At 50.4% G+C, this 15,091-nt stretch overlaps 2 protein-coding genes across 4 annotated transcripts in view; one reads left to right on the forward strand and one right to left on the reverse strand.

Annotated features, from left to right (window-relative positions):
* LOC110529055 (E3 ubiquitin-protein ligase RNF123) overlaps nt 1–15,091 on the reverse strand; it is a 262,366-nt gene that overhangs the window by 56,311 nt on the left and 190,964 nt on the right. The window lies entirely within an intron of this gene.
* Nucleotides 3,987–8,720, forward strand: amigo3 (adhesion molecule with Ig-like domain 3). Its single transcript, XM_021610778.2, has one exon. It carries the CDS (start codon nt 5,742–5,744, stop codon nt 7,293–7,295), a length of 1,554 nt encoding a protein of 517 aa, XP_021466453.2. The 5' UTR covers nt 3,987–5,741; the 3' UTR covers nt 7,296–8,720.

The raw sequence follows: 15,091 nt of genomic DNA on the forward strand, positions 1-15,091 counted from the left end.
ATCTGCCATTTACCACTCGACCCCCTTCATTTGCCACATGTAAATGTAATATCCGTTTTTTTATACAGATTGATATCTATTTATATGTAGATTGAGGGGGGAAAACAAAAAACATAATTTTAGAGTAAGGCTGTAACTATATGGGCGGCATGGTAGCCTAGTGGTTAGTGTTGGACTAGTAACTGGAAGGTTGCAAGTTCAAATCCCTGAGCTGACAAGGTACAAATCTGCCGTTCTGCCCCTGAACAGGCAGTTAACCCACTGTTCCGAGGCCGTCATTGAAAATAAGAAGTTGTTCTTAACTGACTTGCCTGGTTAAATAAAGGTAAAAAAATAAATAAATATGAAGTATAAAGACATGTTCTGTAAAACGTAAAACGTCACGTTGGCGTGACGGCTGTGTAAAGCAGATATAGATAACACTGACGGGACCTTCGCAAACCGTCGGGACCTTGGCAAACGCACCAGTGAGTGAGTGATGACCATGAAAAACACCAGACATCTGATGGCTATGGCTGTGTTCAGAAAGTACATTGTTCTTCTGCTTTTTATCTAGCTCTATTTGGGACATTTTTTACCTTGCCTCGCTAAACTAATGGTAATCAATCCTCCGACGACGACAGGAGTAGGACGGTAAAACATCTGATTACGTGTTCGTTAACTTTGCACAAGCTGCATTTGAAGCACCATGTATCCACTACAAGGCTAAACAAGGATTCTGACGAGGAACTGCACTTCGCAGAAGGGGGGGGGGGGGGGGCGGGCGGGGGTAACGCCTACTTCCTGCTACTTCTTTTCTGTCTTCCTCTAATCTGTCTATTCCTATTCTCAGAAGGTCCCTAAGAAGAACCAGTCCAGGACGATTCGTCTGTAATATCGTCCCCCTTTAGCCTGTAAACCAGGGGTGTAAAACTCATTTCACGGAGGGCCGAGTGGGTTTTTGGTTTTTATTTTCTAAGGGCGGAGCGAAAACCCAGAGACACTCGGCCCTCCAGAATATCGACAGAAACATGGCAAACGTTGTTTAGAATCAATCCTCAAGGTGTTTTTCACATATCTCTTCAATCGCTTCTACTGGTTTCTCAGTAGAAGCGATTGGAATAATGGCTACCTCTGTACTTTACGTGAGATTTTCTCTCCGGGAGCATCATGTGACCACTTGCTCAATGTGGTCCCTTACGGCTATTCTTCAACATAAATGCGTAAAACTATGTCACAATGCTGTAGACACCTTGGGGAATACGTAGAAAGCGTAAGCTGGTTCATAGCACATTCACTGCTCAATAGGGACTCATTGGAACGCAGCGCTTTCAAAACCTGGGGCACTTCCGGATTGGATTTTTCTCAGGCTTTCGCCTGCAACATCAGTTCTGTTATACTCACAGACAATATCTTTACAGTTTTGGAAACGTTAGAGTGTTTTCTATCCAAAGCTGTCAATAATATGCATATTCAAGCATCTTGTCCTGACAAAATATCCCGTTTAAAAACGGGAACGTTTTTTTTTTCCCAAAAATGAAAATACTGCCCCTAGTGTCTCAACAGGTTAAAGGGACACTTTGGGATTTTGGCAATGAACCCCTTCATCTACTTCCCCAGAGTCAGACCCTTCATTTACTGTCTACAACATGTCATCCGGTGATCCGGAAATATCCCTCTGATGACAACGTACAAGCCTCACAGCATGCTTGCATCTGTTTGTGTGTGTGTGTGTGTAGGTGTGTGTGTGTGTGTGTAGGTGTGTGTATGTGTGTAGGTGTGTGTGTAGGTGTGTATGTAGGTGTGTGTGTAGGTGTGTGTGTGTGTGTGTGTGTGTGTGTGTGTGTGTGTAGGTGTGTGTATGTATGTAGGTGTGTGTGTAGGTGTGTGTGTGTGTGTGTGTGTGTGTGTGTGTGTGTGTGTGTGTGTGTGTGTGTGTGTGTGTGTGTGTGTGTGTGTAGGTGTGTGTAGGTGTGTAGGGGTCTCAGACCCATGGGGGAGGCTGTAGCTACATAGCTAAATGCTGTGTGACAGACAGCACTCACACAATAATTTTTTTCCTGAAAAACAAACCAACGAGGATGATAATGAAGGTTCTCTTCCCTCACAGCAGCACTCAGAGATAGACGCACGCACACTTTTAAAGAGCAAACAAGTTCTTCGGCATACGCAAACAGACGGGCAAATTCTTATGTAAATGCTATGATGATAATTAATATTACTGGGGAGAGACACAGTTGGAGGGGGGGACACAGGTAAAGGGGGAGACAGGTGGAGGGAGGGTGGGGGAGACAGGTGGAGGGAGGGAGAGAGGGGGAGACAGGTGGAGGGAGGGAGAGAGGGGGAGACAGGTGGTGGGAGGGTGGGGGAGACAGGTGGAGGGAGGGAGAGAGGGGGAGACAGGTGGAGGGGGGGAGAGAGAGGGGGAGACAGGTGGAGGGGGGAGAGGGGGAGACAGGTGGAGGGGGGGAGAGAGGAGGAGACAGGTGGAGGGGGGGAGAGAGAGGGGGAGACAGGTGGAGGGGGAGAGAGAGGGGGAGACAGGTGGAGGGGGAGAGAGAGGGGGAGACAGGTGGAGGGGGAGAGAGAGGGGGAGACAGGTGGAGGGGGAGAGAGAGGAGGAGACAGGTGGAGGGGGAGAGAGAGGAGGAGACAGGTGGAGGGGGGGAGAGAGGGGGAGACAGGTGGAGGGGGAGAGAGAGGGGGAGATAGGTGGAGGGGGGGAGAGGGGGGGAGAGAGGAGGAGACAGGTGGAGGGGGGGAGAGAGGGGGAGACAGGTGGAGGGAGGAGACAGGTGGAGGGGGGGAGAGAGGGGGAGACAGGTGGAGGGGGGAGACAGGTGGAGGGGGGGAGGGGGAGACGGGGAGAGAGGGGGAGACAGGTGGAGGGGGGGAGAGAGAGGGGGAGACAGGTGGAGGGGGGAGACAGGGAGGGAGACACAGTTGGAAGGGGGGAGAGACACGAGGGGAAACAGATATAATCTCTGACCAATCACTGCTGCCGTACAGAAACCCCCACAACACAGTAAGAAAGAGAAGAGAGTAGGCGAAGCAGAGAGAGAGGGGGAGACAGGTGGAGGGGGGAGACAGGTGGAGGGGGGGAGGGGGAGGGGGAGACGGGGAGAGGGGGGGAGGGGGAGGGGGAGACGGGGAGAGAGAGAGAGAGAGAGAGAGAGAGAGAGAGAGAGAGAGAGAGAGAGAGAGAGAGAGAGAGAGAGAGAAGAGAGCAGGCATAGCACAGAGAGAGAGAGAGAGAGAGAGAGAGAGAAGAGAGCAGGCATAGCACAGAGAGAGAGAGGGGGGAGAGAGAGAGAGAGAGAGAGAGAGAGAGAGAGAGAGAGAGAGAGAGAGAGAGAGAGAGAGAGAGAGAGAGAGAGAGAGAGAGAGAGAGAGAGAGAGAGAGAGAGAGAGAAGAGAGCAGGCATAGCACAGAGAGAGAGAGGGGGGAGACAGGTGGAGGGGGGGAGGGGGAGACGGGGGGAGAGAGAGAGAGAGAGAGAGAGAGAGAGAGAGAGAGAGAGAGAGAGAGAGAGAGAGAGAGAGAGAGAGAGAGAGAGAAGAGAGCAGGCATAGCACAGAGAGAGAGAGGGGGGAGAGAGAGAGAGAGAGAGAGAGAGAGAGAGAGAGAGAGAGAGAGAGAGAGAGAGAGAGAGAGAGAGAGAGAGAGAGAGAAGAGCAGGCATAGCACAGAGAGAGAGAGGGGGGAGAGAGAGAGAAGAGGGGAGGGAGAGAGAGAAGAGAGGGGGGAGAGAGAGAGAGAAGAGGGGAGAGAGAAGAGAGGGGTGAGAGAAGAGGGGAGAGGGAGAAGAGAGCAGGCATAGCACAGAGAGAGAGAGGGGAGAGAGAACAGGGGAGGGAGAGAGAAGAGAGAGAGAAGAGAGGGGAGAGAGAGAAGAGAGGGGAGAGAGAGAGAGAGGAGGGAGAGAGGGAGATAGCATGCGTATCACAGAGGGAAAGAGAGCAGTCAAACTGCATGGTGAATGGGCAAGGAAAGAGAGAGGGAGGGACTGAAGCGTTTATCAAAAGGCAGGGAGGATTAAATATGAGAGAGAGAGAGCGCGAGAGAGAGAGAGAGCTGCATTGTGTGGAGCCTTGGGAAAAGACCAGAAGCTCCTATAGTCCCTCCACTCAACACAGAGCAGCCACACAGAGAGAGTCACAACCCTCCCTCACACTTCTCTCTCTCTCTGGATACCATAGGAACCCGTCTTACAGCTGATTTCCCCCTGGATACTACAGCCAACCGGAGCAGAGGAAAATCCTGGATACTACAGCCAACCGGAGCAGAGGAAAACACTAGATACTAGATACCCTAACTTTTATTTTATTTGGAATCCGGTGTGTTCCATGAAGCCCTGATGATGAACTTGATTGTAAATAAGGTGCATCGCATCGCAGCCACCGAGAACACAGCTTGTCTTTACTAAGACCCCTGTGTGTGATCAGAGAAGACGACGTGAAGGGGAAAGATTCTGGAGGTTTTGGTCGGAGCAGTACACATCTTCTTTTTCTATACAATACTCCTGGGGAGAGCACTCATCATCCGCCAGTTGAAGGGAGAGGGGGAGATTGTATCGACCGAGAGAGAGAGAGAGAGAGAGAGAGAGAGAGAACTGGCTGTATGATTGCGTTAAGCGAGCTAGACAGAATGTTGACTTATTTCAAACCCCTCCCTTGCTCACTCGCTGCTCGCACTGTCTGTCGCAGACAGCTTGTTTAGTGACCTATAACTCTTATGGCTGGACGAAAAGGACATTTACATTACAACTGTGAGAAAAAGGTGTTTTGGTCCGTCACAAGAGGCAGTGGGACTACGGATTCCCCACAAAACGGGGTTTTGTTTTTCTGGGTAGGCTAAGATTAACAGTATCGGACAATTGGTGATTCTTTAAAGCACCTCCTTTAGCTCACAAGGACCGGAGACAGCAAGAGAAAAGTACACCGGTCCATCAAGAGAAAAGTACACCGGTCCATCTCCGTGGACAAAACGGACAATAAAGCCACTCTTGTTCTAAACATGGTTTGTTCTTCTTCAGGACATGACAGAGAGAAAAGCTCCAACAGGACTCAGCTTCTCCACGTGTTATAATTAAACCTCCGGACCAGCGCCCAGTTTTATAATGGGCTACTCTGATGAGTCCTGCCGCAGCAACAGTTCCCAGGACTAACCCATGTGATAAGACATTTTAATGGACTTTCAAGGAGGTGAGGAGCGTAATCACTAAAAGCTGTGATGCAGAAATAGAGCAAATCCCAGAGTGAAATGTGCTTTTTCTTTTTGTCAGGGATTCTTGTATTCCCTTCGTCTCTCAGTCACATGAAATGAACTTTTCTTGGGTTTCCCCAACCTGGGCAGGGACAGTGACTTTTACAGCTATTGAACTAGCTAAACTGCCTTCCATTTGCTAATTCTTCTCTCCTCCCGTCTTGTCTACTGCCCTGCAGTGGAGGGGCAGGCCGCTATGGCAGCTTTCACTCTCTCTGCTGCTACGTTACAGCTGTAGCTCGTATATCCCCCAAACCGCCACCACTCCAAGATCCCGTTGAGACCGAGAGTACACCAACCTCCAACTCCGCTCCTGTTGAGAGACAGAGAGGGAGACAAAGAGAGAAAGACTGTGCACCTACCAAACTTTTATTGAGGAAGAAAGACTGTGGATCAACCAAAACAAAGAGACTGTGCACCAACCAGGAGCCTCACGGACAGACATAAAAATTCCTGGTGTCACTCTCTCGTCCCCTTGTCGTGTCCCGTCAGCACAATGCTCAGGTCTCAGGCTGTAACTACCCCTCTGGTGCTGAACTCTCTCCTCCTAGTGCTCCTGCTGCAGCAAGCCGGGGTCAGGGCTGAGACAGGGGTCGCGGCTGAGCCCGGGGTAGGGGCAAGTGAGTCTGGGGTCGGGGCCAGTAGATGTCCCAAGGGCTGCCTGTGTTGCTCCGACATCCTCAGCTGCGTCGACAAGGGTCTGAAGGCACTGCCCTCCGAGCTGCCCGCGTACACCACCACCCTGGACCTCAATCACAACCGCCTGAAGGAGCTGAAGAAGGGGAGCTTTACTGCGCTGCCCCGTCTGGAGTCTCTCCGCCTGGCTCACAACTCTCTGAAATGGCTCGAGCCCGGAACCTTCTGGAACAGCAGCGCGCTACGACAACTGGACCTGTCGTCCAATCAGCTGGAAAAGGTAGAGGTGCACTACTTCCTGGAGCTGACAGGATTGGAGGAGCTGCTGCTCTTCAACAACCGCATCGTCCGCGTGGAGAGCAAGGCCCTGGAGGCGCTCGGTAACCTACGCAAGGTCTACATCAGCCACAACCGCCTCACGGACTTCCCCTTCTCCATCCAGGAGGACAGCCACCCCTTCCTAGCCACCATGGACCTGTCCTCCAACAGCATGTCCAAACTCCCCCTGGTGGACATCGAGACCCTGCCGGCGGCCTTGCAGAGCGGACTCTTCCTCCACAACAACACCCTGATCTGCGAATGCGAAATGTACAATATGTTCCGGCGCTGGGAGCAGAAGGGGTTCCCCTCGGTCAGTGACTTCCGGGAGGAGCACACCTGCCTGGTGTATGGGGAACACAAGGCCTCCGTTAAATTTTTCCACCACAGACGATTCTTTGAAGTGAACTTGAAGTGCAGCACGGCAGTGGCTGGAGCTCTATGGGAGCCTGAGGGAAGCCTGCTGGTGTACGAAGGAGCCGCCGTGGTTCTGGACTGTCACACCATGCTCGAAGGACAGCACCTAACCTACTTGTGGGTTTCGCCTCACCACGGGGCAGGTGCCCCGCCGGAGAACAACGGCACTCTCCGCATGCACGCCAACGGCAGTCTGGAGATTGTGTCGGCGCAGGTCGAGGACTCCGGCGTGTACTGGTGCAAGGTTTTCGACGGGACTAAGAGGAACGAGTCATGGGAAGTGAACGTGACGGTGTTGATGCGACACGACGAAACTGAGCCCTTCAACACGGGGTTTACGACCCTCATAGGGTGCGTGACGACCCTCGTTCTGGTCCTCATGTACCTTTACCTGACCCCCTGCCACTGCTGGTGCCACAAGCAGCCCCCTCTGCCGGGTACCCCCAGCCCGGCCAATGACCAGTGCAGTGCCCAGTCCTCAATCCTGACCCCCACCCCGCCCGCCACCACAGAGGGTCCAGGCCGTAAGGTCAGTAACAACAAGCATGTGGTGTTTCTGGAACCCATCAAAGAAGTGCAGAACGGCCGGCTAAGGGCGGCTACAGGTGCGCTGTCCCCAGTCTCGGTTTCAGGCCACTCCATCACCTCAGTCTTCTCAGACTCACCCATCGTGCCATAGCACCAGGCAGACAAGCCATCTCCTACTGTACCTTCCCTCTACCCAACACCTGCCTCCTCTGTCCCACCCCACCCCACTAGCAGAGAGAGTGGGTTGGGTTACCCACCAGGCAGGGCAGAGAGTTAGACACTGCCTGTCAAGAGTAGGATAGATAGATGGCATTGCCACCCAGGGGTGAGGCAGAAGACACCACGAGAGGGAGATTGAGAGACAGAAATAGAGAGAGGAAGAGCTAGGCAGGGAGATGGAGAGGAACAGATAGGCAGGGAGATGGAGAGCAAGACAGCGAAAGAGCAGAGAAATTAACATCCAGCACAAACTCATCTGGCCCAGGCTAGGTTTGACTGGATTGCCTTTCTGAGGAGTGGAACTGCAAGGATCCTGCATGTTGAGTAAGAAACAGTGCTTCTGGACTAGGGCTGCAACATTCTTTTAACTTTCTCAAAACATTCCCCCGATTTCCCAGAAATCCTGGTTATGAGGAAATAAGCAGAAATCCGTGAATTCTTGAAACCAGGAGTTCCGGAAAACCAGGGAACTTTGAGAAAGTTAACAGAGTTTTGCAACACAATACCGGGTGTCTATCTAGAACTATATCAAAACAAAGCAGGATAGAGCTGTCCCTGTTAGCACGGCTTCAAACCTTTAATAAAACCAGAGCTAGTGTATGAATGCCTTGTCTAAGAAAATTTGAACAAAAATCAGCCATAAGTGTACAGCTTGAAACCTTTTTATAGCAAGTAGCCTAAAGATAGCAAGTTAGATGACTAGCAGAAGCATATTTACAAAGTATACCTTTAAGCAGAATGAATGTGACCTTTAGTAGAATAGAGAAACAACAATGTTAAGGCTTTTATCTTTTTTTTATATATATATATATGAAACTAGCAGTAGAGAAATGTGATTTGAAACCCCACTGTAAAGTCCTGGTGGATTCCTACCTTCGCTTAGCTGTCGGATAACAAACAAAGAAAGGAAGAAACAGGAACACAGTGTGTGTGCAGAACAGTTCAGCAGAAAGAGACAGTTTTTGTTTCGTGGCAAAATAGATGCATCCATTTATTTCTTAGTTATTAAGAGACTGGGCCGTGGTTTCACTGTGAGGACAGAGGGGGCTGTTTCTGCTCTTAACACCTTTCTTACTGATGCTTTTTCATCCGCTACTGACACCGACGGATACAGAATATTGAGCGACAAAGTGACAAGAGAGCTGATGTTACCTGTTATGGTACGTTTGTTCCTGGATTGACAGGAGGACACTCCAACAGCTCGCTGTTTTCCTAATGGATTTATGTTCCTCTTCAGTCAACACGTACCCCCACCCTCCTCCTCCCTCCCCCACGTACCCCAACCTTACCCTTCCCACGTACCCCACCCTCCTCCTCCCCCAACCCTCACCAGGTACCCTAGCCGCCTCCTCCACCTCACCACGTACCCCACCCTACACCCTAATCCTCCCTCCCCCACGTACCCCAACCTTACCCTTCCCACGTACCCCACCCTCCTCCTCCCCCAACCCTCACCAGGTACCCTAGCCTCCTCCTCCACCACGTACCCCACCCTACACCCTCACCACGTACCCCACCCCACTCCTCCCCCCAACCCTCACCACGTACCCCACCCTCCTCCCTCACCACGTACCCCACCCTCCTCCCCCCAACCCTCACCACGTATCATACCCTCTTCCCTCACCACGTACCCCGCCCTCCTCCTCCCTCACCACGTACCCCAACCTCCTCCCCCAACCCTCACCACGTATCATACCCTCTTCCCTCACCACGTACCCCGCCCTCCTCCTCCCTCACCACGTACCCCACCCTCCTCCTCCTCCCTCACCACATACCCCACCCTCCTCCTCCTCCCTCACCACGTACCCCACCCTCCTCCACCCTCACCACGTACCCCACCCTCCTCCTCCCTCACCACGTACCCCACCCTCCTCCTCCCTCACCACGTACCCCACCCTCCTCCTCCCTCACCACGTACCCCACCCTCCTCCTCCCTCACCACGTACCCCACCCTCCTCCTCCCTCAACACGTACCCCACCCTCCTCCTTCCTCACCACGTACCCCACCCTCCTCCCTCACCACGTACCCCACCCTCCTCCCTCACCACGTACCCCACCCTCCTCCCCCCAACCCTCACCACGTACCCCACCCTCCTGCCCCCAACCCTCACCACGTATCCTACCCTCTTCCCTCACCACGTACCCCACCCTCCTCCTCCCTCACCACGTACCCCACCCTCCTCCTCCTCCCTCACCACGAACCACACCATCCTCCTCCCTCACCACCTACCCCACCCTCCTCCCTCACCACGTACCCCACCCTCCTCCCCCAACCCTCACCACGTATCCTACCCTCCTCCCTCACCACGTACCCCACCCTCCTCCACCCTCACCACCCTCCTTCACCCTCACCACGTACCCCACCCTCCTCCCTCACCACGTACCCCACCCTCCGCCCTCACCACGTACCCCACCCTCCTCCTCCCTCGCCACGTACCCCACCCTCCTCCTCCCTCGCCACGTACCCCACCCTCCTCCTCCCTCGCCACGTAACACACCCTCCTCCTCCCTCGCCACGTACCCCACCCTCCGCCCTCACCACGTACCCCACCCTCCTCCCTCGCCACATACCCCACCCTCCTCCCTCGCCACATACCCCACCCTCCTCCCTCGCCACATACCCCTCCCTCCTCCCTCGCCACATACCCCTCCCTCCTCCCTCACCACATACCCCACCCTCCTCCTCCTCTTGCATCCTTTCTTTCTTCAACCTGTTAATAAATCATGCTTCTTGGACCGCAGAGGTGAATGTATTCTGGCTTGTTATTGCCATGTGTGTATGTGGCTTAGGAGACGTGTGTGTGTGTGTGTTGTGTTTATACACGTGTGTGTGTGAGAGAGATATAATATTCTAGCGAGGAAGGAAACAGAGAGAGACAGGTCAGCAATATCAGTCGGCTGTTATTGAAATGAGATACAGGCCGTATGATTTCCTAAAACCTTTCTACTGCTGATAACATATCAGGTGTCATACCTCAGTAACCATTCTACATGCTGATAACATATCAGGTGTCATACCTCAGTAACCATTCAACTGCTGATAACATATCAGGTGTCATACCTCAGTAACCATTCCACTGCTGATAACATATCAGGTGTCATACCTCAGTAACCATTCAACTGCTGATAACATATCAGGTGTCATACCTCAGTAACCATTCAACTGCTGATAACATATCAGGTGTCATACCTCAGTAACCATTCTACTGCTGATAACATATCAGGTGTCATACCTCAGTAACCATTCCACTGCTGATAACATATCAGGTGTCATACCTCAGAAACCATTATACATGCTGATAACATATCAGGTGTCATACCTCAGTAACCATTCAACTGCTGATAACATATCAGGTGTCATACCTCAGTAACCATTCAACTGCTGATAACATATCAGGTGTCATACCTCAGTAACCATTCCACTGCTGATAACATATCAGGTGTCATACCTCAGTAACCATTCAACTGCTGATAACATATCAGGTGTCATACCTCAGTAACCATTCTACATGCTGATAACATATCAGGTGTCATACCTCAGTAACCATTCAACTGCTGATAACATATCAGGTGTCATACCTCAGTAACCATTCCACTGCTGATAACATATCAGGTGTCATACCTCAGTAACCATTCAACTGCTGATAACATATCAGGTGTCATACCTCAGTAACCATTCAACTGCTGATAACATATCAGGTGTCATACCTCAGTAACCATTCTACTGCTGATAACATATCAGGTGTCATACCTCAGTAACCATTCCACTGCTGATAACATATCAGGTGTCATACCTCAGAAACCATTATACATGCTGATAACATATCAGGTGTCATACCTCAGTAACCATTCAACTGCTGATAACATATCAGGTGTCATACCTCAGTAACCATTCAACTGCTGATAACATATCAGGTGTCATACCTCAGTAACCATTCCACTGCTGATAACATATCAGGTGTCATACCTCAGTAACCATTCAACTGCTGATAACATATCAGGTGTCATACCTCAGTAACCATTCTACATGCTGATAACATATCAGGTGTCATACCTCAGTAACCATTCTACATGCTGATAACATATCAGGTGTCATACCTCAGTAACCATTCCACTGCTGATAACATATCAGGTGTCATACCTCAGTAACCATTCTACTGCTGATAACATATCAGGTGTCATACCTCAGTAACCATTCTACATGCTGATAACATATCAGGTGTCATACCTCAGTAACCATTCAACTGCTGATAACATATCAGGTGTCATACCTCAGTAACCATTCTACATGCTGATAACATATCAGGTGTCATACCTCAGTAACCATTCTACATGCTAATAACATATCAGGTGTCATACCAAGGGTCGGAAACTTTCCGGTAATTTTCCATGGGAAGTTAATCCTGGGAATTTTGGGAATTTTGCTTAAATTCATCAAAAACGTTATACAGTGCATCTTTTTGTTGGATACACAAGGCAATTATAGGTATTGTGGCATATTTTGGCTAAACTAATCCTCAATTCAATCGCATTGCAACCCTCTGCATGCACTGTGCATTCTTCCATCACATGTACAGCTGATTCTCAAGATCTTGCACACTAATGAGATGCTATTGAGCCCACACTACTATACTGTCTGAGCCAAGGACTACATGCTTTCTGGTAAGTTTTGATTACAATACTGGGTGGGGTGAATATATTTTATATGACATACATGATGTATTGTTAACTAGTCAATAGAAACCTACAGTAAGGTGTGTTTAAATCATTTCTAACTTGTTAACCATTTCTGATAGTTAGTTTTTCTAGAATGTGGGTTTTAGCTTGCTTGAGCCTGCAACTGAAGAGTGTTAATTCACCTGTTTCCGTACGTTTCATAAAAAAAATGTATCTTACAAAGGAGTTGTTTAATTTAACTGCTTAACTATGCATCTGTACATGGAATTGTATTTGTTGATTTTTGCAATGCAGGCTGTATTGCAATAATCTCTGATGGGTGGACGAATGTTCTTGGGCATGGAATAATTAACTACATCTCCACCCCTTCAACCAGTATTCTACAAGAGCACAGACACAAGGGACAACAGACACACCGGTCTCGACATTGCAGATGAGCTGAAGGCAGTCATCAATGACCTTGGACCACAGAAGGGATTTGCACTGGTGACAGACAATGCTGCGAACATGAAGGCTGCTTGGTCTAAAGTGGAGTCCTACCCTCACATCACACCCATTGCCTGTGCTGCTTATGCATTAAATCTGCTCCTCAAGGACATCGTGGCACTGAAAACATTGGATACACTACAAGAGAGCCAAGGAAATGGTTAGGTATGTGAAGGGTCATCAAGTAAGTTATAGCAGCAATCTACCTCACCAAGCAAAGTGAGAAGAATAAGAGCACCACATTAAAGCTGCCCAGCAACACCCGTTGGGGTGGTGTTGTCATCATGTTTAACAGTCTCCTGGAGGGGAAGTAGTCTCTCCAAGAAATGGCCATATCACAGTCAGTCTGCCAATATGGAGAGCCCCATCACGAGGATCCTCCTGGATTCCCCTTGCTTGTGTATTTTGAGAGTGGTAAGCAGCCTGAAACCTATAGCAGTAGCCATTGCACGGATTGAAGGAGACAATGCCATCCTGTCTGATGTTCCGACTCTGTTTTCAGATGTAAGAGAATAAATCCATACTGCCCTGCCCACTTCACTGTTGCTCCAAGCAGAGGAAACTGCAGTTCTGAAACACATCAAAAAGTGTGAAGACTTCTGCCTGAAGCCCAAACAGGCCACAACATACATGTCGGGCCCCAAGAACGCTGGCAAGAGCATCCTGTCTGGTGCAGAGATCAACAAGGCCGATTGTGTCATCACTACCGTGTCTCGCCACCTTGGCCTGGATGAGGGCAGGGTTCTTGGCAGTCTGGCGAAGTACACTTCCAAGGAAGGGATTTGGGATGGAGTTTCTAGACTATAATTTTACAGATGTATGTTGAAAATGTTTTCTGGGAGATGCGATGGATCATTGGGGATCATTCAATATTCCCTTTGTTGTTCAGTGAAAGAGTTAACTCAATTAAAGTTCAATTCATAACTCAATTGTTTGTTTTTTTATTTCTATTGGAAGAAGTTAATCGTTTGCAATTATATCTACTTATGATAAGGTACAATTATTATGTTTCCAAATGATATGGTAAATATCGCCAACGCAAAAAAACATCTACATTAAAATGGTATTAACATTATTTTGCATATATTTCTGTTAATTCTTATATATTGCCACAGAAAATGTCACAGAAAATAAACTCCAGCTACCCAAGCTGTAGCCTGTTCGCACTGCAGCAACAGGCTCCAGAACAGCTTCTATCCCCCAGCCATAAGACTGCTAAATAGCTAACAAAATGGCTACACGGACCATCTGCATTGACCCTTCTAATGTTTGCACTGTATCTATTCACACACACACACATTCATATACACTAACATACAATCATTGTATAAGCTGCTGCTACTCTGTTTATCATATATCCTGATGCCTCGTCACCCGAGTTATATATAACCCTACCACTCCAGTATCCCTGCACATCGGAAATATGGTACTGGCACTGACCCTGGGACTGACCCAGCAGCATTACCACACTGCATCCCACTCATGGCATACCTCTGAAGCTAAGTAGGGTTGGTCCTGGTTGGTCCCTGGATGGGAGACCAGATGCTGCAGGAAGTGGTGTTGGAGGGCCAGTAGGAGGCACTCTTTTCCTTTGGTCTTAAATAAAATATCCCAATACCACAGGGCAGGGAATAGGGACATTGCCCTGTTTAGGGTACGGTCTTTCAGATGGGCTGTTAAACGTCAGGGTGCCCTGACTCTCTGTGGCAGTGCCACATGTAACAGCTGGTGTTTGTAGAGCAGAGCACCTATTTAAAGTAGAGACCGAGGCTGGGGTAGAGACTGAGGTAGAGACTGGGGTAGAGACTGGGGCTAGGGTAGAGACTGGGGCTAGGGTAGAGACCGGGATAGGGACTGGGGCTAGGGTAGAGACCGGGGCTAGGGTAGAGACTGGGGTAGAGACCGGGGCTAGGTTAGAGACCGGGGTAGTGACCGGGGCTAGGGTAGAGACTGGGGTAGTGACCGGGGCTAGGGTAGAGACTGGGGTAGTGCCGGGGCTAGGTTAGAGACTGGGGTAGTGACTGGGGCTAGGGTAGAGACTGGGGTAGTGACTGGGGCTAGGGTAGAGATTGGGGTAGAGCTGGGGCTAGGGTAGAGACTGGGGCTAGGGTAGTGACCGGGGCTAGGGTAGAGACCGGGGCTAGGGTAGTGACCGGGGTAGTGACCGGGGCTAGGGTAGAAACCGGGGCTAGAGTAGAGACCGGGGCTAGGTTAGAGACCGGGGCTAGGGTAGTAACTGGGGTAGAGACCGGGGCTAGGGTAGTGACTGGGGTAGAGACCGGGGCTAGGGTAGTGACTGGGGTAGAGACCGGGGCTAGGGTAGTGACTGGGGTAGAGACCGGGGCTAGGGTAGTGACTGGGGTAGAGACCGGGGCTAGGTTAGTGACCGGGGCTAGGGTAGAGACCGGGGCTATAGGGTAGAGACTGGGGTAGAGACTGGGGCTAGGGTAGTGACCGGGGCTAGGGTAGAGACTGGGGTAGAGACTGTGGCTAGGGTAGAGACTGGGGCAGAGACTGGGGCAGAGACTGGGGTAGTGACCGGGGCTAGGGTAGAGACCGGGGTAG

Source organism: Oncorhynchus mykiss, chromosome 7 (genome assembly GCF_013265735.2).
Source record: "Oncorhynchus mykiss isolate Arlee chromosome 7, USDA_OmykA_1.1, whole genome shotgun sequence".
In the NCBI taxonomy this organism is placed as follows: domain Eukaryota; kingdom Metazoa; phylum Chordata; class Actinopteri; order Salmoniformes; family Salmonidae; genus Oncorhynchus; species Oncorhynchus mykiss.